Source organism: Marasmius oreades, chromosome 8 (genome assembly GCF_018924745.1).
Source record: "Marasmius oreades isolate 03SP1 chromosome 8, whole genome shotgun sequence".
Classification (NCBI taxonomy): Eukaryota; Fungi; Basidiomycota; class Agaricomycetes; order Agaricales; family Marasmiaceae; genus Marasmius; species Marasmius oreades.
In genome coordinates this window covers 3,144,789-3,171,510 of record NC_057330.1, presented here as the reverse complement: position 1 = coordinate 3,171,510, position 26,722 = coordinate 3,144,789, and the positions used below count along the sequence as shown (strand labels likewise).

The 26,722-nt window shown below is 46.5% G+C and overlaps 10 protein-coding genes across 10 annotated transcripts; 3 read left to right on the top strand and 7 right to left on the bottom strand.

Annotated features, from left to right (window-relative positions):
* Positions 1-83: 83 nt before the first annotated feature.
* E1B28_012927 (uncharacterized protein) lies at positions 84-2,184 on the bottom strand (the record flags this gene model as incomplete). Its single annotated transcript, XM_043158080.1, has 11 exons — positions 84-164; positions 228-383; positions 451-486; positions 537-566; positions 637-831; positions 889-987; positions 1,055-1,183; positions 1,258-1,351; positions 1,414-1,791; positions 1,857-1,920; positions 1,983-2,184. The coding sequence occupies 11 exons, from the start codon at positions 2,182-2,184 to the stop codon at positions 84-86; spliced, it is 1,464 nt and encodes a 487-aa protein (XP_043005452.1).
* A 1,262-nt stretch (positions 2,185-3,446) lies between these two features.
* E1B28_012926 (uncharacterized protein) lies at positions 3,447-4,983 on the bottom strand. Its single transcript, XM_043158079.1, has 4 exons — positions 4,702-4,983; positions 4,355-4,652; positions 4,098-4,301; positions 3,447-4,025 (listed from the first exon to the last, which is right to left on the bottom strand). The coding sequence occupies exons 3-4, from the start codon at positions 4,191-4,193 to the stop codon at positions 3,522-3,524; spliced, it is 600 nt and encodes a 199-aa protein (XP_043005451.1). The 5' UTR covers positions 4,194-4,301; positions 4,355-4,652; positions 4,702-4,983; the 3' UTR covers positions 3,447-3,521.
* A 564-nt stretch (positions 4,984-5,547) lies between these two features.
* E1B28_012925 (uncharacterized protein) lies at positions 5,548-5,888 on the bottom strand (the record flags this gene model as incomplete). Its single annotated transcript, XM_043158078.1, has 2 exons — positions 5,548-5,780; positions 5,846-5,888. 2 exons carry the CDS (start codon positions 5,886-5,888, stop codon positions 5,548-5,550), a joined length of 276 nt encoding a protein of 91 aa, XP_043005450.1.
* Positions 5,889-7,361: 1,473 nt separating this feature from the next.
* Positions 7,362-7,601, top strand: E1B28_012924 (uncharacterized protein; the record flags this gene model as incomplete). Its single annotated transcript, XM_043158077.1, has 1 exon — positions 7,362-7,601. The coding sequence occupies one exon, from the start codon at positions 7,362-7,364 to the stop codon at positions 7,599-7,601; it is 240 nt and encodes a 79-aa protein (XP_043005449.1).
* Positions 7,602-8,589: 988 nt separating this feature from the next.
* Positions 8,590-10,907, bottom strand: E1B28_012923 (uncharacterized protein). The gene is made up of 9 exons (XM_043158076.1): positions 10,158-10,907; positions 10,001-10,094; positions 9,805-9,933; positions 9,652-9,750; positions 9,392-9,586; positions 9,297-9,326; positions 9,209-9,244; positions 8,991-9,146; positions 8,590-8,925 (listed from the first exon to the last, which is right to left on the bottom strand). The coding sequence occupies exons 1-9, from the start codon at positions 10,451-10,453 to the stop codon at positions 8,845-8,847; spliced, it is 1,116 nt and encodes a 371-aa protein (XP_043005448.1). The 5' UTR covers positions 10,454-10,907; the 3' UTR covers positions 8,590-8,844.
* Positions 10,908-16,103: 5,196 nt separating this feature from the next.
* Positions 16,104-19,256, bottom strand: E1B28_012922 (uncharacterized protein). Its single transcript, XM_043160824.1, has one exon. It carries the CDS (start codon positions 18,875-18,877, stop codon positions 16,277-16,279), a length of 2,601 nt encoding a protein of 866 aa, XP_043005447.1. The 5' UTR covers positions 18,878-19,256; the 3' UTR covers positions 16,104-16,276.
* A 522-nt stretch (positions 19,257-19,778) lies between these two features.
* Positions 19,779-20,114, bottom strand: E1B28_012921 (uncharacterized protein; the record flags this gene model as incomplete). Its single annotated transcript, XM_043158075.1, has 2 exons — positions 19,779-19,861; positions 19,922-20,114. 2 exons carry the CDS (start codon positions 20,112-20,114, stop codon positions 19,779-19,781), a joined length of 276 nt encoding a protein of 91 aa, XP_043005446.1.
* A 1,094-nt stretch (positions 20,115-21,208) lies between these two features.
* Positions 21,209-22,788, top strand: E1B28_012920 (uncharacterized protein). Its single transcript, XM_043158074.1, has 5 exons — positions 21,209-21,340; positions 21,590-21,631; positions 21,728-21,925; positions 21,990-22,124; positions 22,177-22,788. Exons 1-5 carry the CDS (start codon positions 21,287-21,289, stop codon positions 22,333-22,335), a joined length of 588 nt encoding a protein of 195 aa, XP_043005445.1. The 5' UTR covers positions 21,209-21,286; the 3' UTR covers positions 22,336-22,788.
* A 918-nt stretch (positions 22,789-23,706) lies between these two features.
* E1B28_012919 (uncharacterized protein) lies at positions 23,707-23,946 on the bottom strand (the record flags this gene model as incomplete). Its single annotated transcript, XM_043158073.1, has 1 exon — positions 23,707-23,946. The coding sequence occupies one exon, from the start codon at positions 23,944-23,946 to the stop codon at positions 23,707-23,709; it is 240 nt and encodes a 79-aa protein (XP_043005444.1).
* A 1,529-nt stretch (positions 23,947-25,475) lies between these two features.
* E1B28_012918 (uncharacterized protein) lies at positions 25,476-25,715 on the top strand (the record flags this gene model as incomplete). Its single annotated transcript, XM_043158072.1, has 1 exon — positions 25,476-25,715. The coding sequence occupies one exon, from the start codon at positions 25,476-25,478 to the stop codon at positions 25,713-25,715; it is 240 nt and encodes a 79-aa protein (XP_043005443.1).
* Positions 25,716-26,722: the final 1,007 nt, after the last annotated feature.

Sequence of the window (26,722 nt, the reverse complement as noted above, 5' to 3'; positions counted from 1 at the left end):
CATGAAAAATACGCAATGTATATCCTCGTTACGACGATTCTAAAACTTTTCCCCCTCCAATTTAACTGCCCTCAGCACACGAATCAAGTAGAAGACAACGACTGGTTAGACATGATCTGTGAGAACATCTGGAATGCAGCCTCCCCGGTGGCCAACGAACCAAACTGTTTGAAGCAAAATATTGTGAGTACATTGTCAAACACTGGAAGGAATTTGGAGAAACAAACCTTGTACGCAGGCACCTCATGCCCAGCACCATATATCCTGACATACGAGAACGTTCCCGCATTCTTGAACTGTCCCGCGAGTTGGCCATGGACAGTGTAAGGTTGGAAGACCTGGGTTTTGTATGTTGCGCTGAACTTGGTGTTGAGGGCGTCAACCTATGGAGAAGAGAGGAGGAAGATAAGCCTCCTTGATGAAAAATGAAGAAAACCACGGTAGACTTACCATCGCTTCAACGCCATTGAAATTCAAAATGTAGTCCTACGCGGACGTTAACGAAAACTTGGGGTACGAGCGACCTGAACACGCACTGCATCTCCATCATATACAATAACACGGACCTAGAAGTACCATCCGTCGTCGTCAGCCTCCGAAAAAGAAAGGCAGAGGAGGGAGTGGAGAAACACATACCCCGGCGTTAATCACCGTCTCCAGATCTGGCCTCGAATTCCTCATCCAATCACCTGTCTTCGCAAAATTATTGAACACCTGACTGTTACTACTCCTCCACGTCACTTCACCTCCTACGCGTGTACGAATGGAGTTGAGGTATGAGGTGATGGAGGGTGGGTAAGGGTCTGGATCACGTGCAAGGATGTAGTACACCTGGCGTTGGCATCGTGAGTTTGGGAGAAGGGGGGGGAGAGGAGAGAAAAAACGTACATCGAAAGGACCAACGAGTGGATCGAGGATCCTGCTATTGCAGAACGACTGTGCAGAGGAACATACGGAATCAGAGCCTCCGTTATTGCATGCCGTGATCTAAAATGCAATAGTCCGTGGTCAATGTTGAAAAGTAACAAAGGTACACGGATGGGGAACAACAAACCTGATCCCGACATCCGTTGTGTTGAGTCCACGAAGTGTTCGCCTGAGTGATGACGCTTTCCGATACGAGTGGGTGGTAAGGATTTGAAGCAGCGTATGCGATGTAGCCCGGGTATTGCACCAGAGGGTCCTGAAACGATTGTTTGTTAGTAGGCTCACACTCGTGAAGGACAATAAACAAAGAAAAAAGGAAGATAAACTCACCGTCAACCCATCGCCAACACCCAACGCTTTCAAGTTCAACGGGATCCCAGATATCTTTCCAGAGGCGATCGCCGCGTTTTGAGAGAGGAAATACCTAAAAACAGAAAAGAACAATTTAGAGATCCCCAAGCGTCCGCTCGCGGTCGGAAAACTCACGCAGCAAAAGTAGGCCCATAATGCCCTCCATACGACTCTGTCCAAATCGCCAGTTCCCTCCCAACCAGATTCGAAAACCTTTTATCCTTGAGGAATATCTGCAAGAACTTCCACACATCCGCTGCTGCCTCCTGGGATGTGCCCACATTTAGATCGCCATTGCTGAAGCCTACTCCAACCGGTTGGTCGATGAATAACGTGTTGGCGTTGTTGTTCCATGAAAAAGGGTTGAGAGAGACAGTGGTAGTGTCGTTGTTGATCCTGCATGGACCGAGTTCTTGGAGGAGACCGATCATGGAGGATGAGCCTGGACCACCATTGAACCATAATGCGAGGGGAGCGGTAGAGGGGTTTTCGCGGGCTGCGAAGTACCAAAAGCTACGAAAAAGAGAGGGAAGAGTAATGTTAATGACGATGGCGACAAAGGACAGGCCGGAACGCACAAAATGCTCTCTGTCGCAGTGAGATCACCATATCCAGAAGCTTGTTGGACTCCAGGAGTAGTTTCTAGATATTATTTAATGCTTAGTTGAGGTTGAAAAGGAAAACCTAAAACGAGTGCAGCTCACCGCAAACACCAGAGTTCTCCACAACGCGCAGTGCCCCCGGAGTCGTAGCAGCGACCCGCAACGGTCGTGGTTCCGCTTCCGCACTCGCTATGCTAGCATCACTGGGCACCCCTCCAATGACACCATCAACGACAGGAATCTGCTGCCCAAGGACTGACAACGGTAGCGCCAAAAGGCTTAGATAAACCAAAGACAGTAACATCCTCGTTAGTGAGGTATAGATATAGCGGTATCCGCTACATTTTAAAGCCCTTGATCGAAAAGATAACTGAAAACTATCAAATGTCATGAGTTCCTCGCGCATGTATTTTTAGTGGTTGTACCATACCTCGCCTCCAAAGAATAGTACTCGCACCATATGGCTGAGATAGAGAAATAATTGCGCTATAGGGATCCACATGGTTCTCCCGTTGATTGATTATGCCTTGAGCCGTTAACACAGAACGAATGACGGCTTCAAGAGTGGGGTCAACGATCAAGTGTGAATAATCTCAAGACCACCGACTTACTGAGAGCACAACCTGCACATGCGCTTTCATTGTAAGACTTTGCGCTTCAACCCTTTGGATGATCTGCTCAGCGTTCGGAGCCTCACACGCAGCGGACAGTGTGACCTTGACAGTAGCCGCTCCCATGAACTATTGCATTGGCGGCATGAGGTTTTCGTATCGGCTGATTGTGATAACACGAGATGCAGGCAGTCACGAAGGTGAAGCCAAAATAACCCGGCTTCTCACAGGTGGTAAGCGAGTTGTCTATTTGACGACCTGGTGGCGACGTTTTGGAGCGGATGCAACATAACTTGAATTCGGTTGAAAATGAAAATGTCCAATAGAATGATGAATTGGTATGCTGGAGGCGAAGGGCAAGACCGACTGACCGCCATCCCCGTTTCCAGAAACCGATTAACCTTGAGTGAAACGTAGGTCCGAATCTATTTCATGAAGAGGAAAGGAATATAAATCGCTGAAAAAAGGGTGTCGTTTCCAAAATGCGCGAGTGAAAACTTCCTTCAACTTACGCAGGCCAAGTAAACCCAGTCCTCCGTAGATTTCGAAAGCGTCCTTCAGCTCGCCCTTTCTCCAGTTTCCGGTTTGAAGTCACTAGAGGACTCTACGAAGACATATCTTGCGCCTGAAATTTCTGAAAAACGTTTGTCCGTCCCTTTTTTTCCGTTTACCGTCAGCTAGTGATAAAATTCCAACGTTAGAGGCCAACCTCGAATAGCTAATCCACAAAAGCCTTTGAAAAAATAACTGAGAGCTGATTCTTTTTTTTTTCGAGAATGGGAGAGGCGACTTGGAAACGATTCAGACCCAAACGATGATGGTGAAAGTTGGGTCAGAGAAGATGTCAGATGTAAGAAACTAACGCGGCTTGCCGCGTGTCAGGGTTTCCGCCGACAAAACCGACGTTGCCGAAATCCCCGACCGCGTCGTAATCGATTTTACATTCTCGAGCCCAGCGCTTCGACCGCTTTCGCTTTTCATCTACGTTGTGTTACATGACCAGCTTCAAACTCGCTTTGTATAGGAATGATTAATATACTCCGGGAATCAGTCTGTATTTCACCACTTTACTCCATTTCTCCCATTGATTTCCGAACAATTGCCTCATTAACGCGTCTTCTTCGTCCATTCGCATTAACAAGGAGATATTGATGCTTCCTACACCAATCAACCACGCATATCCCAACGCCTTTGCTCTAGTTCCGAGTATCCACCAATGAACCATCGCGCACCCGATAACACTCATCCAATTCCCAGTATAAGCAGGATGGCGCACAATTGAGTATGGCCCGCTCGTGGCGAGTTCGGAAGAGGTGGAAAACTCAAATTTGAACCCGTGCAGAGCACGATAGCAAAGGATTTTGACGACGCCACCGGCGATAGAGAGCAAGCCACCGAGTAGAACATTGAGAGGTATTCCCGGCCCAGCGTTCGATGCATGTAATGATGGAAAGATTGGCTGAATCGGAAGGGAAGGAAATGCTAATGATATGTTATGAAGGATCTCGTTCAGGGATACGAGGTAATACATCATCTACCGTTCAGTACCAATTGCGGCAGTCAGTATCATTGATGTTGCTGCCTAAGTCAAAGGAGAGAAACGTACAATTTTGAGAGGAAGCGCGTACTTGATCACGAATACTGCTATCCATTCCTGCACGGCGGGGGTTAAACTCGCAATGACGGCCTTGGTGGAAGGCATTTCGGCGGACCATTAGGCGGCGTGAAACTGATTTTAAACGAGAGAGCAGAAGCCAGGACGAGGCAAGCTTTCACAAGTGCTTTGAAGTCGTGGGTTATCATCTATGATCTGGGTCACTCTACTAGAATGCAGCTGTCCGTTAAGTACTATTAGGGACGTACGGAATCGGCTAGAATATCCCGTTCATGCCCACGGGCACGTAGTTGAGGTTGAGGTCACGGCGGCGGTTCTAGAATCGTAGCTTTCTCACTGTGCGAAATTCGTCGAGGTCTGCTCGTGACTAGAGCTGTGCGAAGCCGTGTGTCAAACGGAAGCCTCATGGTGTCATCCAATTCTGTGCCGTAGCATGATTAGAGTACCACAAGACACCTTTGAAATTGAAGACAAATGGACAAGACGCGAGTGGCCAGTAGTCCTTTAGGATATCAAAAGACGGTCCGAGCAACTTTGTCGCGTGTACTGACTTTTCAGGTAGAGTATGGTGAATATGAACTGGAGGACCACGTACCTGGTCAAGTTGGAAGTCGGAACCGTCGATACACTCCGGAGATGAGTTTGCACCTTACATGCCTCCCATTGGCTTCCGAATTGTTTCTCTTCCTTTCATGATCATCACCCACTCGCATTAAGTAAACCATTATTCCTCCCCTACACCACACATATCTCCAAGTATTTGCCTCCAAGTGTTCGTTAATGGACCCGTAGGTTATAGCGAGTTTTGGGGACTTGACAAGCTCGAGATAACTGGAAAGCTTTCCGAACGTTCCGAGCGAGGCGACGGTAGAAATCTGAAAATTACGAGTCCTTTTTTTGTCCGCTTTACATAACTGTGAGAATTTATTTCCCTTTTTATGCCACAGATAAGATAAAGTATAGTGACGCTCCCGGGCCGGACACTTTCTACGGGGCGTTGCCAGCTTCCACCTTGCTCTGATACCACAAATCATTGCTTTCGTGGATTCACAAACGATTTAGGTCTACCCAAAGGCTAAAACTCGCGCATTTTTTCCATCCACAGTCAGGATAGAACTTTCACGCCCGCATTTCCGAGTCGAGCCGCCTATTTTGCCAGTGCTCATCGCCGTCGAGGTTGGACTCTCTTGCCTCTGAATATCTCCTAGTACCCAAGGATCATGCAAGAGTCCCACGAAAAAATCCAGATCAAATCCTTTGCTTTATCAATTATACACAGGAACACTACAAGCCGTATAATCCAGGAAAAACTACCAACGACGTGGGTTTTTGCAAGTATTTATGTTCCAGAACTACGAGCGGCTTTGGCGAGATGCGTGGTCCTTCAATCTAATGGTCAGCCTTGTTTCGCAGGCACTACGAGAAAACAACTAACCACTCATCAATTCTTGCGAACTGGCAAGTCGTAAACCACGCCACCCAAATCGCGTGTCCTTTTTCTCGCATCCTCTACGGCCCCATCTGAAGGGAGTTTGTACCAATCACCATTAAGGGCGCCATTCAACTGCTCGATGATGAGCTTGATAAGATTCTGCTTGCCCTTGTCATCGTCAAATTCAGACAACTGACGTTGAGCAGCGTCTCCACTAAAGTATGCAACGAGGAATGGTTTAACTGCCATGCTGAGAGAAAGTATGTCCGTCAGAGGCGAATAAAAGAAATCTTTGAAAAGGATTTACCTGTATCAGGTAGAAGTGAGGTGTTGATAATGATAGACCTCATTATTCCGGAAGCTTTTATAGATTTTCGAGTCTCGACGTTGTGCCAATACTTACCGTCTATATACCATAATTACCGGCTCGTTGAGAGCTCCGGATTGCAGATGACAAGTCACTGGCATCCCTTAGATACCGAAAATAAAAATGGACCTTGAATTATTGAATAGAAGTAACCTCCTTGTACTCTTTCCTGATCATTGAACATTCTCAATGTCATTTTCTAAGCAGACGTTGAATTGACGCGAACCAAACACGGACACAGACTTGAAAAGTCATCAGAAGAGCTTCTTCCTTCGTCCCTGGTTTGAGGAACGCGTTGTATACACCTTCACCGGTGAAATGACAATCCCGGATCCAAAGCTTCGATGCAAGTGAACCTTGGCTTTGACTGCATGGGAGCACCGGCCGGGCTCTCCGAGTGTCGGGTCTTTAGTCCAACTGGCCTTTGGCAAATGCGAAAAGCGAATAGCAAGGGCGGCGAGGTGTTATGCACTATAAGGGTTTGGGTTCGCCCCAGTTGATGTCGTAGTACGTGCGGATTGCGGGGATTGCCGGCCTCGGACAAATCCGACAATATACATGTTCAACAAGTTGGGCAACAATTGAGTATGAATGTTGTTGTTCAATTTGGCGGAGCTTTTGGACAACCGGTGAAATCACAATCCCGCCAGCTTCGGAACAAACTCAAAAGTTGGGACTGTGCGGGAGATTCTGAAAGACAGACACAATTTACATAAATATTTCTGAGGGTCGTAGTCAATCGTTCAGAATTGAGCACGGAAACTTTCGGTATTGCACGTTAGATATTTTCCCTGGTATGCGGAGGGTCACGGTTTTCGAGGTTCTGTTGAGTGCGGCTGCATTGTAAGTTGGGTCTGTACAGAACTGAAGTGTCCTGAATTAGGCGGGTTCCTCACATAATCGAGGGTACCTGATACCATCATGGAACTGTCCTGCACTACCTTGAAAGAAGCATTTGTACTGTATTTACCGCTCCTTGCTCGCCGGACGTGTTGTGAAGGTCGTCCCATTCCAGCACAAAGTTCATCGCAAGAGCAAGATTCTCCATTTCACTTGTAAGTAAAATCAATAGGTATGGAGCATGCGTGATGTCCAGACCCCGCAGTGAACGACGGGAACCTTCCGTCCACTACGGTCGTTGAATGTTTAGAACAAATGTCAGTGAACACAGTGGAAGCAGCACAGGTATTCATTTGAGTCTGATAACACCCTGACTAAAATTCTAGTGACCTGTCATCTGCAATCCGGAGCTCTCAACGAGCCGATAAATATGGTGTCTGGACGGCAAGTCAGCGGTAAGTATTGGCACAACATCGAAAAAACCTATAAAAGCCTCTGAAAAAATGAGGTCTATCATTATCAACACATCTCTCTCCTAGTCACTTCTACTTGATACAGGTAACTCCTTTTCAAAGATTTCTTTTATTCGCCTCTGACGGACATACTTTCTCTCAGCATGGCAGTTAAACCATTCCTCGTTGCATACTTCAGTGGAGACGCTGCTCAACGTCAGTTGTCTGAATTTGACGATGACAAAAGCAAGCATGTTCTTCTCCGGTACATCATCGAGCAGTTGAATGGCACCCTTGATGTTGACTGGTACAAACTCCCTTCGGATGGGGCCGTCGAGGATGCGAGACAAAGGACTCGCGCTTTGGGTGGCGTGGTTTACGACTTGCCGGTTCGCAAGAATTGATAATTGTTAGTCGTTTTCTCGTAGTGCCTGTGACACAAGACTGACCATTAGCTTGAAGCACCACGCATCTCACAGGCTAAAGCCACTTGTAGTCTGGAACATAAATACTTGCAAAAACCCACGTCATTGACAGAATTTTCGGTTGCATTCTACGGCTTGTAGTGTTTCTGTGTAAAATTGATAAAAAAAACTTGGGATTTGATTTGGACGTTGTGGGATTCTTAAATGGGAGAGACTCAGAGGTAACACTTGCCATTGGCAGTATCATACGGGCTCGACTCGGAACCGCGGCAGCCTTCCGATCGGAGTACGCGCCGAGGCGGGCTATCGGAAATGAAGACACCAATCCAAGAGACTCTTTGTGAGTAAGGTTTCCAGAGAGATTGAGATTTGGACCCGAGCGAAGACTTCGTACTTTAGTACTTACGCTTGGGGGCATACCACCAAAAGTTGCACTAAAGCGGCAGCTGCGGCACGAGTCGGATGAATCGCCTGTAACCTATTTCCGCCCGCTGAGCTTTAGCACTTGAATATTTGAATGGCCATGTTTCTGCAACCAACTTACGAGTTAAACCCGCTGGCAGTCGGCAGGAGGTCCGAATCCGATGATCATACTCGTTACTTGATCATGGTACGAACGAGCTTTTCCTAGAAGTCACCGGTCGTGGGCTGTGGGTTTATCACAGATTCACAGTTGTGTTTGAGTATTTGAGAGTAGCAGAAACATTCGAGTTTGAACTGGGCATCGCAAGTTTGTGTTGAAAAAAATTGGACAACGCTACATAGGCCGCATCGACATCCCTCGCAGCAAATACTCATGACGATGGTATGATGCTTGCCCACAGCACCTCTTTCTTCATCGAGAAATGGAGGATTTGGGGGATTTATCTCATGCCAGTACTAGTTCTGGCGGATCCGACGTAGAGGCGGAGCAAGATGTTAGGAGGAGTGGAGCGCTTTTGAGAAAGTTGGACCGGAATTTCAGATTGCAGGCTACCTCGTCTTCTGTTCGTGGCAAGAATCTAATAGACATCGCAGTCGGAAACAATCACATATGAATTGGCTATGGGGATGAATCTGTTTGATACTAAAGAGGATTTCAAACAAAGACGAGATACCGCAGGAGGCTATTTTTTTTTATGGCTTTGGTACTTTGGATACGGATGCCCGTACATCCTTTTTTAAACACTTCTGAAAGCTCTTTCCCCCCAGTTTATATAACCGACTTCGTGCCGGTAATGGATCATGTGGACGATAAGGACTGGTTTGACATGATCTGCGAAAACATCTGGAACGCAGCTTCCCCGGTGGCCAACGATCCGAACTATCGAAATACGTGGCACATAGATTAATGTCTCGATGCTGAACGCAACTAGGAAAAAAACGAACCTTGTACGCAGGTACCTCATGCCCAGAGCCATATATTCTAATGTACGAGAACGATCCCGCATTCTTGAACTGTCCCGCAAGTTGACCACGGACAGTGTAAGGTTGAAAGACTTGGGTTTTGTATGTTGCGCTGAACTTGGTATTGAGGGCGTCAACCTATGGGGAGGAGAGGAGAAAGATAGGCCTCTGAGTCGATCTAGGGTAGAAGAAAGCCATACCATCGCTTCAACTCCGTTAAAGTTCAGAATGTAATCCTACGACGAAGTAAGCAGTCACGAATGATTTGTCAAGTGCAAGGAAACATACTGCGTCTCCATCATAGACAATAACGCGGACCTGTAAATCCACCCATCGCCATCAACCTCCAAAACACACAAATCAGAGGGGGGGCAGACACGTACGCCAGCGTTGATCACTGTCTCCAAATCCGGCCTCGAATTCCTCATCCAATCACCCGTGTTCGCGAAATTGGCGTGTACCTGGCTACTACTTTTCGCCCAGGTAACTTCGCCTCCTATGCGGGTACGAACGGAGTTGATAAATGTAGTAAAATCGGGTGGATAGGGGTCTGGGTCGCGTGCGAGGATGTAGTATACCTTGAAAAATCAAAAAAAGCAGGGTAAAACCAGGGGAAGGAGATGGGGAAGGAGGGACGACGTACGTCGAAAGGACCGACAAGTGGGTTGAGAATTCTGCTGTTGCAGAACGATTGGGCGGAGGAGCATACGGAGTTGGTACCTCCGTTATAGCATGCCGTGATCTACAGGCAGCATTGCACTGTTAGCGTTAAGAAAGAGCAGATTGAATAACATACCTGATCCCGACATCCGTTGCTTTGAGTCCATGATGTGTTGGCCTGAGCGATAACGCTTTGCGATACTAGTGGGTGGTATGGGTTCGAAGCAGCGTATGTGATATAGCCCGCGTATTGTACGAGAGGATCCTGAGTAAAAGAGTTGATCATTATGCAGTCCTCGCACTGGGAGCAACTAAAGGTGTAATAAGCTTACCGTCAATCCGTCACCGACGCCCAACACCCTCAAATTCAACGGGATCCCGGATATCTTTCCCGACTCGATCGCAGCATTTTGAGAAAGGAAATGCCTGAAAAGGAGTTCACCAGTCAGCTGTCGAACAACATCCGTTCAACCTCCAACTCCAACTCACGCAGCGAACGCAGGCCCATAATGCCCTCCATACGACTCTGTCCAGATCGCCAGTTCCCTCCCAACCAGATTCGAAAACCTTTTATCCTTGAAGAATATCTGCAGGAATGTCCACACGTCCGCGGCTGCCTCCTGCGACGTTCCTACTTTCATATCACCATGGCTGAATCCTACTCCAACCGGTTGATCGATGAATAAGACATTGGCGTTGTTGTTCCAAGAAAAAGGATTGAGAGAGACAGTGGTAGTGTCATTGTTAATCCTGCAAGGTCCAAGTTCTTGGAAGAGACCGATCATGGAGGATGAACCTGGGCCGCCGTTGAACCATAATGCAAGGGGAGCGGTGGAGGGGTTTTTGCGGGCTTCGAAATACCAGAAGCTAAACGAATAGGGGGAGGTAAGGTTGATGATGATCCTAGGGAGGGGGGGTTAAAGACGTTGCGGCAGGAATGTCTAGTCGACAGGTAAACGGTTGAGGTCGATCCGGTCGGATGGCTGACAAAGTAACGGTAGATAAAAAAAAAGAAGAGTACTACGAAATATTCGAAGTACGATACAACGTAAAAGACCACGACGCCGCAGGAACGTGATGTATCTAGAGAACTCGTGTAGAACAAAGAAGTTGACACTTAGCGTAAGTGACTGTTTCTCGTATCTTGCTCAAATATATGTTGTTAATGTTCGCTCTTGCTCGGGATTTAGTGGAGAGATTCAGGGCTCGGTTTTGGCTCAGAGGAAGGGGGAGAAAGGCAGAAAGAAAAAGTTAATTATTCGGTACAGCATTGACAGTTTATATGAACGGACTCTGGGTCCGAGCGTGCGAGTAAAAGAAGTAAGTAAAAAAAACTAGTTCTAAAAAGGACTATCTACTTGGTTCCTTGATAAGATAACGGGGAGGCTAGACCTCTGACCCACGGCATTCCCGAACCAATTCCGCCTCAGTCGACGCTACTAAGACTTCGCTTTGGGGTGGATGAGGTCCCAACGCGGCATAAAGCAATTTTACCGCCAGGTGGACGAGGCCTTGCGGGAGCGGACTTGTAGGAGGGGAAAAGGAAAGGAAACAACATGAATCGGAGGCTCACCGTAAGGTACGAATTCATAAAAATACAATGGCAAGCGATTCACGCTGTAATAAAAGTGCTTCTGCGTTCGAAAAGGAAAATAAGTAAGTTTTAATTTTGTTTAAGTTCGCAAGTAGAAGATCATCAAGAAAACAAAGTGAACAAGAAACTCATCGGGATGAATGATTCTACCAGGGACCCGCAGGACCCTACCACAGTGACGCAAAATTTAGAGTTCGTCCTCGGACTCTCCGAGAGTAGCGATCAACTCCATCTCTTCAGTCAACGAGCGTGGCGGGAAACGTAAGTAATACTCAGCGAATACGATTCCATCAGCAAACCATTTTTTAGTCTTCTTTTCTACTAGATCCCACAACTCTTTCGGCGAAAAATCTTCCCAACAGTCTCGCATATCAGGTTCGTAGTAAATGTTTTCGGCGGCGTCTTTGAACGTAGCCGCTGCGCCGTAACGACAAACTTCAATACCAGATGGTAAGTGAAAAAGGCTGTCTTCAAGAATGTCGAATTCGGAACATAGGGTGGCAAAAGAATCCTCGGACATAGTAGGAGTTCGATAATACACATAGCGGAGGGGAACGGCTTTGAGTCGAATGTATTCAACAATCTCGGACCATGTAAGGTAGCAGTCGCGGCGATAGACGGTTTTCGTTATAGGGAGAAAGGGAGTATCTGTATCAAAAAGAACTGATTTAGCTTGAAGGTCACGATAAACATAAGGAAAAGAAAATGGAAGCTTAGCGTCGCCGTGGTAAGGAAATCCAACGAAGTCCGGATAACTCCCGCTCTCGCACCAGGATATAAGGTTCTGTTCAGTATAAGAAAGACCATCAGCGAACTCATTGAGTGGACAGGAATCGGCGTCGTATGTGAAATGATTGAGACCAAGAAATTTAACAGAATATATGGGCTTTAGTTCGAAAGGACCGGGAATCGGAAAGTGAATGGCGAATCGATCGAGAGAGGAATAATCGGGGCGCATTAACGATACCAAATTTCTGGAGAGGAACGTATAGTCGCAGAGTGGAGGGAGATTGAATGAGTTGGTAGGAAGGGAGGATCTGGGTGAAGGTCTAGCTGGACAAGCAGTAAAAGCGTGAGCAATAGGGGAATTGCAGAAGTAACAGGGTACAGAGGTAGTCATGGAAGTAAGAGGAGGGAAGGAACGGTTACTGAAAGACCAATCGAAAGTTTAAAAGGTAAATTTTTGGAAGTGAGTACGAAGCAAAAGAATCTCAAGGAAGCAAAACGAGTGAGTAATGACGAGAAGACGTCGAGGATAAAGTGCGGGCTTGACAGTCAGTAGTTAAAGCCACAGATTTCGAGAATTGAGGGATATTTGCTCGCATGGTAAGAGTCTGTCGAATTCCGGGGATCGCAGTACGAAGCGTCTGGTTATTCGGCCTGAAAAAGAATAGGCGTAATCGTTGCGCATTTACCGGACCTTTAAGAATAGCACCACTTAGCTCTTGTAAAACGTAGGCTCCGTTTTCCGTTTTCTCGTGAATCACATATGGTCCAGCATAGGTCCACTTCCCTTTTGCGCCTTTCAGGTTGTCCAGGTGCGATTCCCGTAGCCAGACGTACATTCCGGGTTTGTAATCATGGAAGTCGAAGTGCGAGCCTCGTGTCCGTTGCATCTGATCGATGGATTTTTGTCTCGTCCGAACGATTTCTTGATTCGCTTGTTCCCAATCTGGCGATCGTCGCTGAAGCTGTAGTATCCGAATAGCTAGTAAGTCCTCGTGTGTTCGAACTCGATCCCAATCCAGGGTCTGCCAAGTGGATTCAGTGATATCGAAAGAGAAGACGGGGTGCACACCGTATAGCAGATAGTACGGTGAATATCCAGTAGCACGAGAGACAGTAACTCGAGACGCAAAGAGCGCCGCATGTAGAAACGTCGGCCATAATCCTTTTGCATCTCCACTACACTTGAAAATAGCGTCAAGTAGAGGCTGATGAGCACGTTCGATGGTCGCATTGCCTTCCGGATGGTACGCTGTAGAGATAATCACAGTACAATTGTATTGAGTACGTAGTAGATATTCGACTTCACCTTTGAATTCCGATCCGCCATCTACAGAAATCTTCGGAATACACGCAAATCGGCAAATGAGTTCTTGATAAATAAACTTTGCAATTGCTCGGGCTTTGAGTTCTTTGAGGGCTTGAGCTTCATACCATAAAATCGTGGGTTCGAGAGCTTGGACTATATAATTGAAACCGCCTTTCCCGGGGGGCATGTGGATGCAATCTAGATTAAAATGTCGGAGTAACGGAGCTTGCCAAGACACGTTATAAGGAATGAGAGGGAGGTCGCGAATGAAACGTTGACATTCGATGCAGGAACGGATGAAGAAAGTGATAGAATCGTGTAAATTGGGCCAATAAAAACGTTCAGTAAGTAACTTGAAAGTAATGTCTCTACCTTTATGTCCGATATGATTGTGGGACTGAGCGATGAGTTGCTCGCGTTTGTCGGGATCCTCGATAACTAGTAGAGGTAATCGATTAGGCTTTCGGTTTTTGTGGTGCCATAGCTGGTTGTCATGAAGGAAGAATCTACGGGCTTTCTTTTCAAACGCTACGCGAGATTTATAAGTTCTACACTCAGCTGGATAGGTTCCGTCTTCTAGGAATCGTCTGATGTGTGACCAAAACTCCAGCCCATCTCTATCAATTAATCCAAACTTGTGTCCTACGTGAACTTGGAAAGTAAAGTCTTGAACATAAGATTCGTATTCCCGATATTCCAATCCAAGTAATTCGTCTCCTAGTAAAAAACTGTCAGTTATCGGATATGATGAAGTTCTGATTTTGTAGATGTCTGAGAGAAAAGGTTCGTCTAAGATGGACAATCGGGAATTGTGAGATGAAGAAGCGATCAGATCATCAAGAATAACTTCTTCGAAGGAGATGACAGGAAAATTCGATGAAAAGGGAGACTTAGCAGTATAATAATCATCTCCATCATATTCGGCAGTGACTGATGCATTGAGGAAGCTTTCTATGAATTCGTCGATTGCCTCTGGCGTTTCCATCTTGTCGTGATCGTCCGGATGAGGAGTTCGTCGGGATAATGCATCTTCGACTTTGTGAGATTCTGCCGGGACATGGTGTAGTTCAAAATCGAATAACTTGATCCAGGATACCCATCGGAGAACAGGAGCGTTAGGGACATCGTCAGGTTGTTTAAGCATCTGTACAAGAGACTTAGCGTCATGATCAAGTCGAAAATGAACTCCCCAAAGTCTGAATCGTAGTTCCTTCAACGCCCGAAAGATCCCGTAAACTTCTGTCTTTGGTTGCCCATAATTTTGTTCTCGATCGTTGAAAGTACAGGATCCAAAGATAGCCGGATGTTTCTTGCTGTCTCGAATCTGGTAAACAGCCCATCCCGCTCCCTTCCACGACGAGTCTACTCCAACAACAATAAGACCTTCGTCGTTCTTGCGGTTACGTCTGGGAACGTTAATGGCTACTTGATAGTCGATCTTGATGAGTACTGGAGCATTAGTGATTCGTTCTATGAGAACGTTCATGGCGTCTTCGGCTTCGTCTGTAAAAATAAAAGATTCAGCAGGATCATCAGACTTGTGCAAGAGAATTGTGAGGGGCTTAGCTATCATAGCGTAGCCTTTTATCCATCGTCGACCTACGCCTGCTACTCCAAGGAATTGTCGTACTTCTGTAACGCTTTCTGGTGTTCTCCAGTTGAGAATCTTCTTGACTAGGCTGGGCTTGAGAATCCATCCTTCGAGTGAGACTATTGATCCCACAATCTCGAGCTTGAACGCCGCTAAAATGACTTTAGTACCGGAAGCGGTGATACCAGCATTGATGAGTGCGCCTAGAAGGAGAGCGAGGTTCTCCGTATACTCGAACATGAATCGCCGTATCTGAGCGTTCGTGGTAATAGGCTCGTCATTATATCGAGAAGATGGTCCCTTGAGAGTACAATCATCTAGATAGTTCTTAGCAATATCAGAAACATTAGAAAGTGAATGTTCTACGCATCTTTGGAATTCTTGTACGGAATTGGTGAAACCTTGAACCAGCGTACACTGTTGTTTAGCTCCTGCCGGCGAGGTGAATGCTTGCAGTGGTCTAGATCGGACATGAACGTAGCGAGCGTCGAATCCGGAAAATAAGTCAAATAAACCATATACAGCGTAACCCAGATGGTCTTCGGCGAATTCATGTACGTTAGGAGGTAATGACGCATCCTGTATAGTGACAGAGTTCAGTTTCTCAAGATTGATGACTAGACGCAAACCGGATTTCTTCTTGACAGCAAATAACGGCGAACGATAACTTGAAGTCGTAGGTTCAAATCGTCCGGCCTTCTCTTGAAGAAGGACTTCCTTACGGACCTCTTCTCGAATGGCGACGGGTATTGGAATTGGTGGAAGCTGCCAGGGCGTATGTTCTATAGTCGGAATCTCGTAGTCTGGGTAAAAATCTCGTGAAAAGAATCCCTTTTCGTGGAATTCAAAAGCGAAAGCATGCTCCCTTTTAACAACTACCCAAGCGAGTAGGTCAATCTCTTGTTTTGAAAAAGACTTGACATCTATTTTTGAAAGAATACTCTCCCATCGTTCTCGAGTTACTCTTGAACCGAAAGTCAGAGTTTCCCAAGGAGGAGGATGTGTCGGAAGTTGAAGAACATCAGGCGGAGGTATTGGTTGGAATTCTTGAGCTGCGGGATTAGGAAAATAGGTAGGTACTGGCCGATGTTTTCTATCAACGGTCTTGTATTTTTTTGGAGGCGGAGGTGCAATTTTTCCTGTAAAAGCATCAAATGAATCAGCGAGAGCACGCCGTATCCATGGAGAAGTATCATAAGTGTCAAAAGGAATCGAATAATCGGTGGTAGCATTAATAGAATGGTAAAGTAGCGGATCATATTGGGGCGGAAGGGAAGCATCAAAAAGAAATTCAAATTCGGAATACTCAGCGTCTCCTAACAAAGCTAACATTGATCTTCCTACAACAGCTGGAGACGCATGGAAGATCTGTGGTTGCGGCTCCATCTTTAGAAATTTTGTTCGTCGGAATCGTACTCCTCAACTCGGGCGGATTGAGAGTGGCGTGGACATCCAATAGTAGTCTTGTTACGAGGATCGTTTGCCTGTGTTAGGTTAATAGTCAACGTAGCACGTTTACCATCCTCTGGATCCTTCCAAAGCAAAAGATTGACGAGTCCTGTTTGATGGTATTGGATCCGGGCGCTGTACGTCGTGAGGAAGGGTTGTCCGAGTATGATATCTTGCTTATCCATCTTCTGGTGAGAAACGAATATGTGGTGCGGGAATTCGTGTCTTCCGAGTTTCATAGGAGCATCGATAACCACTCCATGAAGTTGTTCGGGCCTTCCGTGGATACCCTTAAGGCTCCAATTCATTCCTTCAAAGTCAACTGCAAGAGAAGCGCGATCAGGCACGTCGACAGACGCAACGTTAAGCTCAGAGCCAGTATCAATCATAGCTGAAAAGGTTACACCGTTGATCTGAACGTCTAACGTTCCGGTGACCATAGCAAAGAACTTTTTGGACGGTTCTTTCAAAATCGCTGTTGAGGCTCGAGCAAGAAAGGCTCTAACCATCGAAGCGTCTTCAGCTCCTATGACAAGGTCGTCAACCTTGTATCTGTCATTACGCAAGTCGCGTTCCGTAAGATGCAAATGAACGATGTTTCCCGTATATTCGGTATCCTCGAGAGAATAGGAATCATCAAAATTATCATAAGGAAGGAACTCAGCTGATTTCGTGTTCAAATATTCGCGCCTAGACTTCGTGGCTTCGGAAAACAGTTTTTGAAGACTCGGACTGCTGCCAATGACTTGTAGAATAGGAAGGGAAACCATCTGCGACATGATATGTTCGTAGATAGCTTTAGAATCAGCTTTCTGTTGTACGTCGGAAGTAAAATGATAGGAGGGCTTATCGGATTTAGGTTCGTTCATCTTCACATCCTTCTGAGTCTTGGACTTCGAAGGTACCGACTCTTTCCATCCATCTCGTCTATTGATAGGGTTCGTCGGCGGCAGTATTTCGATGTTCTTTTCCTTTGGCTTCGGAGGTGGTGCTGACGAAGGTTGAGGTTGCGAAGTTGAAGGTCCAGGAACGCCAGGTCCTTGAAGCGGTCTGTTAGGTCGAGCTTGATCTTTGCCTTTGTTGGAATGAGGGTCACGTCTTGCTAACGGATCGTATCTAGTTGACGAATCTCTACCGGTTCTGTCAACTGGGTAAGTATTGTATTCAGCGTTAGATGAATCGAAAACTTCGTTAGTGAATGCCGGATGTCCATCAATATAGAGATCCAAGTTGCTAGTACGTGAAGGTGTTTGATGAGGAGGTGCATCTCGTTCAAATCGAACTTGACGTTGCTTCTCGTTCGCCGATTCGGATCTTGCGATTGCCGGATGTTCGCGAATGAAGGCCGCTACTCCCCCTTGTTGAGTTCGTGCAACTTTAGGAAGATCTTTACCATTAATCAACGTATACTTCATAAGATTTTCGTCCCATCTGACCAATCCTTCATCGACTAGAGACTTAGTTTCTGGACAATGGGCGGGATGAAGTTTGTGAGTAAGTTGTGGACCTTCCTTCCCACATACGAAGCAGCGCTTGGATTCGTATAACCCAGTCGTTGGTCTTGGTTGAGAACCTGAAGACGTGCTTTGAGGTATCGGAGAATTTTGAACAGAAGAAAGTAAAGACATCACCTGCGCTTGATTGATCTTCAAGGCCTCGAGTTGAGCCGCTAAGTCGTCAATAGAAGTTGAAGGAACACCTTGTCCAGTCGGGCGTGCGTCTACTTTCTTGTTGTCGGCTTTGAAGCGTTCTTTACGTTCGCCTTCATCGTCAAATTGGACTCTATCGGGATCGGGGAAACGTATTGCCTTCCAAGGATCGTAGAACAGATGTTTGGGATCGAAGCGCGTGTAAAGAAGGTCGAGTACTTCGTCGATTGAAGGCGCCGTTTCTCTACTCTTCCGTTCGTTTTCTAACTGGTTCTCAAGCCATTCTCGTTGAGGTTGAGGTAACCCTGAAACAAAATAATAACGAGCGTCAGCTTCGGTAATAGTTCGATTGCAAATCAGAACTCCGCTCAGCCTCTCAAAGGCTTGATAGTAGTGCTCGATAGCGGAACGAGTGAGAAAGGGAGTCTTCGAATTTTGCTTCATCGTAAAGTTCTGTAAGTCCGTGATAGTGACAGCCGGAGCGAGGTCAGAAGAACCATAAAGTCGAAGGAAACTCTTCTTAGCCGCTTCCCAAGTCTTCTTCTTCTTGTCGATGTTGAACGAAGCATTGTAGCGAATAGTATCTTGAACCGAAATTGATGAGTAAAAATAGATTTGATTAACGGACTCATCTTCGTTAAGTCCGGCGCCATCACATATCCTCTTGAGGGCTTCTAGAAAGACTGTAGCGCGAGAACCTGTAAAATAAGGAGCATTGGCGGCTCCAGGAGAGGGCATAGTAGTCAGTAATTGAATCTGAGAACCCAGACTCGTTTGACGCGACATCGGATTAGTATCAGACTCTTCGGACTCGACATTAGGATTTGCGTCTCGGCGTGACTGAGACGTTGGATTCTGGGAACCCGAAGGTTGAGGTTCTTGAGAAGACATAAGTATTCTGTAGAGAAAGTGTAAGGTCAGTATCTCGGAAAACCAGATCCCTCGCGGTGGGCTCCACTGCGGCAGGAATGTCTAGTCGACAGGTAAACGGTTGAGGTCGATCCGGTCGGATGGCTGACAAAGTAACGGTAGATAAAAAAAAAGAAGAGTACTACGAAATATTCGAAGTACGATACAACGTAAAAGACCACGACGCCGCAGGAACGTGATGTATCTAGAGAACTCGTGTAGAACAAAGAAGTTGACACTTAGCGTAAGTGACTGTTTCTCGTATCTTGCTCAAATATATGTTGTTAATGTTCGCTCTTGCTCGGGATTTAGTGGAGAGATTCAGGGCTCGGTTTTGGCTCAGAGGAAGGGGGAGAAAGGCAGAAAGAAAAAGTTAATTATTCGGTACAGCATTGACAGTTTATATGAACGGACTCTGGGTCCGAGCGTGCGAGTAAAAGAAGTAAGTAAAAAAAACTAGTTCTAAAAAGGACTATCTACTTGGTTCCTTGATAAGATAACGGGGAGGCTAGACCTCTGACCCACGGCATTCCCGAACCAATTCCGCCTCAGTCGACGCTACTAAGACTTCGCTTTGGGGTGGATGAGGTCCCAACGCGGCATAAAGCAATTTTACCGCCAGGTGGACGAGGCCTTGCGGGAGCGGACTTGTAGGAGGGGAAAAGGAAAGGAAACAACATGAATCGGAGGCTCACCGTAAGGTACGAATTCATAAAAATACAATGGCAAGCGATTCACGCTGTAATAAAAGTGCTTCTGCGTTCGAAAAGGAAAATAAGTAAGTTTTAATTTTGTTTAAGTTCGCAAGTAGAAGATCATCAAGAAAACAAAGTGAACAAGAAACTCATCGGGATGAATGATTCTACCAGGGACCCGCAGGACCCTACCACAACGTGACGCACAAAATGCTCTCTGTTGCTGTTAAATCGCCATAGCCGGAAACTTGTTGGACTCCTGGTGTGGTTTCTAGATATCATTTAATTCTTAGTCGGGGTTGAAGGAAAACTGAAAAAAAGCACAGCTCACCGCAAACACCAGAATTCTGTACAACGCGCAGTGCCCCTGGAGTCGTGGCGGCAACTTTTAACGGCTGTGGTTCCGCCGGTGGGCTCCCAGTACGGGGAACCCCTCCAATAATACCGTCGACGACAAGAAATTCTTGTCCGACCGCTGATAAAGGTATCGATAAAAGGCTTAGATAAATCGGAGACAGCAACATCCTCGAACTTGGGATGATATCGTGAACGGGTTCGATTATAAAGCCCTAGATGAATAGATAACTAAAATATACCAAGAGTCATGAGTTCTGTGTTCCTTTATATTTGGCGAATGTTCCATACCTCGACTTTGTGAAGAAGCATCCTGGTGTCATATGATTTGAGGGGGGGGAAGAAGATTGTGGATCAGAAGGACGAGAAGTTTGTCCACTTGATCAATTGAAGTTGGTGTGAATTTTCGGACTATGAGCCGAAGAAGATAATATATATCGTGGACGCGACGTGATTCAACATTCGAGAGCACGGTCGGAATGGTGACTTTGGAACCATCGTTCGGAGGAAGTGGACTGGGATCATGTGCCTACCCGAGAGTGCCGTTACGTTTCAGCGTACCGAAAAATGTAGTGGGCTGAATTCATTCCTAGTGTTCCAAAGACGGGCTTGAAATACCGCAACGATAGGATTAATGGTCGGGATAATGACCGTATTGAATGCGTCGACAAAGAGGGTAGATCTTAACTTGTCCCCGCTATACATCCCTTTGCGGAATTGATATTCAATGGTTCGTTGCGCTCTGTTTTCCTACGCCATGTAGCTACTTGGCCCAGAACACGATGGCCCAGTCGATAGGAAGTTGCACTTGTATAATCAGCATAGCTTGAAAGCGCAGATGAGAGCCTGAGACCGACGACATTCATTTCAATATATCCGTTCCGCAGTATATCTTCCCTGACTCATTCCAGTTCATCTTCCATCATCCATCATCGGAATTCAAGTTCTCCCTCATTTGTAAAGGAAATAGAAACAAAGCCTGGCATGAGAAGCGGTCGGTGGCTATCATGCTCCGCCATCGTGGAAGAATGAGTCCATTGACGACCAACGACAAAGAGAGATCGTGCCGGTTTTTTGAACAGTATGTGAGTAGGAACATGTTGTGGGGGTCCTCCAGATAAAGCGGGACGCTTCTCTAGTTACGCACATGCGTATTCCCACGGTGTACAGGACCCGTTTGCTTACCATATACATAACATTGGTGGCAGTGCAAATTGGATCTCCGCTTGAAACTGTGTTTAGCGTACGGGCGTCGCCCCTTCAACAGCGTTCATATATACCTTAGTCTTGTCCCAACTTCTCCTCCTATATTGTTTTTTCCCTCTACCGTTCCTCAGAAAGAATGTCCGAAATTAGGAGAAAGTTGGTCATCGTCGGTGATGGTGCTTGTGGAAAGGTTCGAGCTTCCTTTTTGCTTGTTAAGAGTATCGTACGAGGCTAACTGATTCTTTTTGCTTTGCTTCCTTCAATTTTATGGAACTATGTTCTCTCCGTCATTCGCAATGGATTCGCTCATACCGAAAACGTTGGAATTTCTGGTCGTTTTGCGGTCGTCATGGGTGTGCTCATGTGTAAACGCTTGGTGACGCACGACGTTTCCACTGCCGTTTTTGGCTTCTTGGGGTATTGTGGTGTGGGGAAATAGACATGTCTTTTGATTGTTTTCTCGAAAGGAACTTTCCCTGAGGTATGTGTTCTTAGCCACCTTTTCATCCAATTTGTCCCATTCTCTCGCTACGTTCTTTTTGCTCTCAAAAACCTGATGCTAATAACGGCATTGTAGGTTTACGTACCCACCGTTTTCGAGAACTACGTCGCCGACGTCGAAGTTGACGGCAAACACGTCGAGCTGGCGTTATGGGATACGGCAGGACAGGAAGATTACGATCGTCTCCGACCTCTGTCATACCCTGACTCCCACGTCATCCTCATCTGCTTTGCTGTTGACAGCCCGGATTCGTTGGACAACGTACAAGAGAAGGTGCCGTCAAAGTGGTTGTTTTTTGACCTATACAGCATTGCTGATGATGGCATCTGTATTCTAGTGGATATCTGAAGTCATGCATTTCTGTGCTGGGCTCCCCATCATCCTCGTTGGCTGCAAAAAGGATTTGAGGCGCGATCAGAGAGTCATTGAAGAGCTCAGAAAGACGAGTCAACGGCCTGTAACACCCGAAGAGGTGAGCAACTCAGAATTACCCAATCTCTCCATGTGAACTCATTGGTCGTCAGGGTATGGCTGTTGCCCAGAAGATTGGTGCCAAGCACTATCTCGAGTGCTCCGCCAAAACAGGCGAGGGCGTCCGAGAGGTCTTCCAATATGCCACACGGGCAGCACTCCTCAGCCGTTCGAACAAGGGCAAGAAAAGCAAGGGGTGCGCCATTCTCTAGGGAGATGGATCATATAATTAGAGGTGCCTTGAGGAGAGAGGAGAGTGGGGCTGCTTTCAACCTTTCTTTACCTCTGAGCTTTTTACCTTGGAGTTCTGAGCGCTGATTTCCCTCTCTTTTTATGACGGATTGTATAATGATGTTATATTGACGATGCGGTAATGATGGCTGATTTTTGCTACGTTTCCCTCGGCCTCAGTTGTGGACGTCGTTGTCGCTGCGTTTCTTCACGCCACCTCACCTCATCCCTCTTCTGTCGAATGTTGGTTCTCAACCTGTTCACTATCCGCTGTTACATTGTCGTTTTTCTCTCTCTTCCCCTCTCGCACATACACATAGCTCTCCCTTACTTATTACGTTTGTCACTTTCAACGTCTCCTCCCTGTTACCCCTCACCACGAATGACATCCACTTTTCTTTCGTTCCCACTGTCACTTTGCAAGAGGGTTTCGGTCATTATTTCCTCTGGGATTCCTACCTAGGGCAAGGGGGATTTTGGGTTCGAGCCCCTGTGACGCGTCGAGCGTCCACACGCACGTGCTCTAATACTCAATTAGGTAGATTAGACGCAAATCAGTTCGGAACCGATACATATCGATGGATTTGGGATAAATCAAGTCCCAATTCGAGATAAGGTGGGAAAAGGGAAGTCATTGGTCATTCTGGAATTTGAACCATCACCATCTCGGTGTGGTTCATTTGCGATGCCCAGCTCAAACTCAAATATCTCTGTTACTACTCTGTCGGATACTCAAACTCAACTATGGTAAACCCACAGCTCTCGACTGGCGACTTCTAGGAAAGCTTGCTTGTATCAAGTAACAAGTACGGACGTCCTGGCGGGTTTTACTCTTACGTTGGCTACAGAAGCATGACCATTTCAAACATTCAAGTCTTTTATTACCGGAAATGGTTACAGGGCGATTCATCTTACCGCACGCAGATAAATAGTACAGCGACTCGTGAGTGGTATGGTTCACCAAGCTAAGTCTTCGCTATCAATCTCTCTGGAAACCTTACGCACAAAGAGTGTTTTTATTCCCGATAGCCCGCCACGGCGCGATACAACTCCGATCGGAAGGCTGTCATGGTTCCGAGTCGAGCCATACTGCCAATGGCAACTTGTGTTACCTCTGAGTCTCTCCCATCTAAGGATCCCATATGAACATCCAAATCAAATCTCTTTTTTTATCAATTATACACAGGAGCGCTACTACAAGCCGTATAATCCCGGAAAAATTATCGATGACGTGGGTTTTTGCAAGTATTTATGTTCCAGACTACAAGTAGCTTTAGCGAGATACGTGGTCCTTCAACCTAATGGGAGTCAGCCTCGTGTCACAGGTGCTACGATAAACCGACTAACACTTATCAATTGGTGCGAACTGGCAAGTCGTAAACCACGCCACCCAAAGCGCGTGTCCTTTGTCTCGCATTCTCGACAGCCCCATCCGAAGGGAGTTTGTACCAGTCACCGTAAAGGGCGCCATTTAACTCCTCGATGATGTACCGGAGAAGAACATGCTTGCTCTTGTCGTCGTCAAATTCAGACAACTGACGTTGAGCAGCGTCTCCACTGAAGTATGCAACGAGGTATGGTTTTACTGCCATGCTGAGAGAAAGTATGTCCGTTAGAGGCCAATAACAGAATCTTTGAAAAAGAGTTACCTGTATCAGGTAGAAATGAGGTGTGTGTTGATGATTAGACCTCATTTTTTAGAGGCTTTTATAGGTTTTCGACGTTGTGCCAATACTTACCGCTGACTTGCCGTCCAGATACCACATTTCTGGCTCATCGAGAGCTCCGGATTGCAGATGACAGGTCAGTGGCATCCTAGTGATGGTGTTATCAGACTCAAATGAATACCAGTGCTGCTTCCATGTTCACTGTCGTTTGTTCTAAACACTCAACGACCGTAGTGGACGGAAGGTTCCCGTTGTTCACTGCGGAGTACGGACATCACACGACTCGGAGCATGCGCCATACCTATTGGTTTTACTTTCAAGTTGGAGAAACTTGGGTGCCAATTATGTTGGATGAACTTTGCGCTGAAATGGGACTACCTTCGCAATGCGTCCCGCAAGTACAAAAGCTTGTTCCAAGGTAGTGCATCGTGATAGTTCCATGGTATCCATCCTTCGATAATGTCAGGGATCCGCCTATATTAGGACATTCCAGTTCTGTACAAACCTGGCTTACGATACAGCGATTTACCGGAACCTCGAAAACACCCTCCATGCGCTAAGAGAATATGGATCGTGCAATACCGAAACTTTCCGCGCCCAATTCTGAATGATTACGCATACTGGTGACTGGAGAAGATCAAATATTCATGTAAATCGCAGTGACGTCTGTCTTCCAGAATCTCCTGCACAGTCCCAGCTTACGAGTTTGTTCCGAAGCTGGCGAGATTGTGATTTCACCGGTTCTCCAAAAGCTCCGACGCCTTGCAAATTTTGCAACAAGTATGTACATTGTCGGATTGTTCGACGTCTAGGACCGCTGGCAATCATCCCCGTAATCCCCGCGTATGTCAACATCAAGTGGGGGGCCCCAAACCCTTGTAGTGCATGATATATGATACCTCGCCCTTGCTTTTCGCTTTTCGTATTTGCCAGAGGCCAGTTGGACTGAGACCCGACACACGGAGAGCCCGGTCCCTGCTCCCACGTAGCCAAAGCAAAGGGCGGTTCCATAAACGTTCACTTGCGGCCGCTAGCGTCATCGAAGCTTTCCGGGATGGTCATTTCACCGGTGAAGTTGTATATACACGCTCCCAACACGTTCCTAAAGCCACGCACGGAGGAAGAAGCTCTTCTTTTATGACTTTTCAAGTTAGTCTGTGTTCGCGTTAGTAAATGACATCGGGGGTATTCGATAATCAGGAAACTTGAAAGAGTACAAGGAGATTACTTCTATTCAATGTTCATTTTCCTTGCCATTACCTAAGGGCTGCCTGGGACCTTGCCGGTAATTATGGTATCTAGACGGTAAGTATTGGTACAACATCGAAAAAACCTATAAAAACCTCCGAAAAAATGAGGTCTAATTATCAACATACACCTCATTTCTCCCTGATACAGGTAAATCCTTTCAAAGATTCTTTTATTGGTCTCTGACGGACATACTTTCTCTCAGCATGGCAGTCAAACCATACCTCGTTGCATACTTCAGTGGAGACGCTGCTCAACGTCAGTTGTCTGAATTTGACGATGACAAGGGCAAGCAGAATCTTCTCAAGTACATCATCGAGGAGTTAAATGGCGCCCTTTACGGTGACTGGTACAAACTCCCTTCGGATGGGGCCGTTGATGCTGCGAGAAAAAGGACACGCGATTTGGGTGGCGTGGTTTACGACTTGCCAGTTCGCAATAATTGATGAGTGGTTAGTCGTTTTTTTGTAGTGCCTGTGAGACAAGACTGACCATTAGCTTAGGATCACGCATCCTTGCTGAAGTCACTTGTAGTCTGGAATAAATCCTTGCAAAATCCCACGTCATTGACAGCTTTTTCGTTGCATTCTACGGCCTGTAGTAGCGTTCCCTAATTATAAAGAAAGAGGCTTGATTTGGATGTTCATGTGGGATATTTAGATGGGAGAGACTCAGCGGTAACACTTGTTATTGGCAGTATGGGCTTGACTCGGAACCTTCCGAGTTGTGAGCGCCGTGGCGGGCTATCGGGAATGAAAACACCCGTCCCTCGAGAGTCGAGAAGGTCTTTGTAGAAGTACAATCAGAACACATCTTAAATCGAGCATTACATCAAGAACCTGGAGCTCCACCTAAACGTAGATCAATCACTCACGTTTAGTATCTCCACGCGCCCATCGAGTCGCCGCTCTCAATCGTGACATGCCAGTTATATGTGGGCCAGCGAAGGACCGCTGGCGGGTATGAGTCCGAGGTCATGGGGACATCCTAGACGTGCCGACGGCTATAAGTGCACGTATTGAAGTTATTCTACGACCGGACAGCCGCCGTGCAAAGACCGAGAAGGACTCAAGATTAAACTTCAAGCGAAAGGTCAGACGCGTCATGCACATGATCTGACTACAGGTTGTGAAGGGGAAAACTCACAATCTAAATTCCACTTTAACTTCCTCAAAAAGCCGCTCCACTCCTCCTCCCAGCATCTTGCCCGGCCTCTACGTCGGATCCGCCAGAGCTAGTACTGGTATGAGATGAATCTCCCAAATCCTCCTTTCCTCGTACTGAATAACTTTTCAAATAAGTTTCTGGGTAGCCACGCTCGAGTCTATGTGCATCTTGGAATATAGGCTAGTTTCAAAAGTCAATTGAGTCGAGTCGATCCGCATCAGATCTCAGAGGAGATGGTTTGGGGGTTGGTTCACATGGCATTCTGTATCAAAGGCTTCGGGTGATA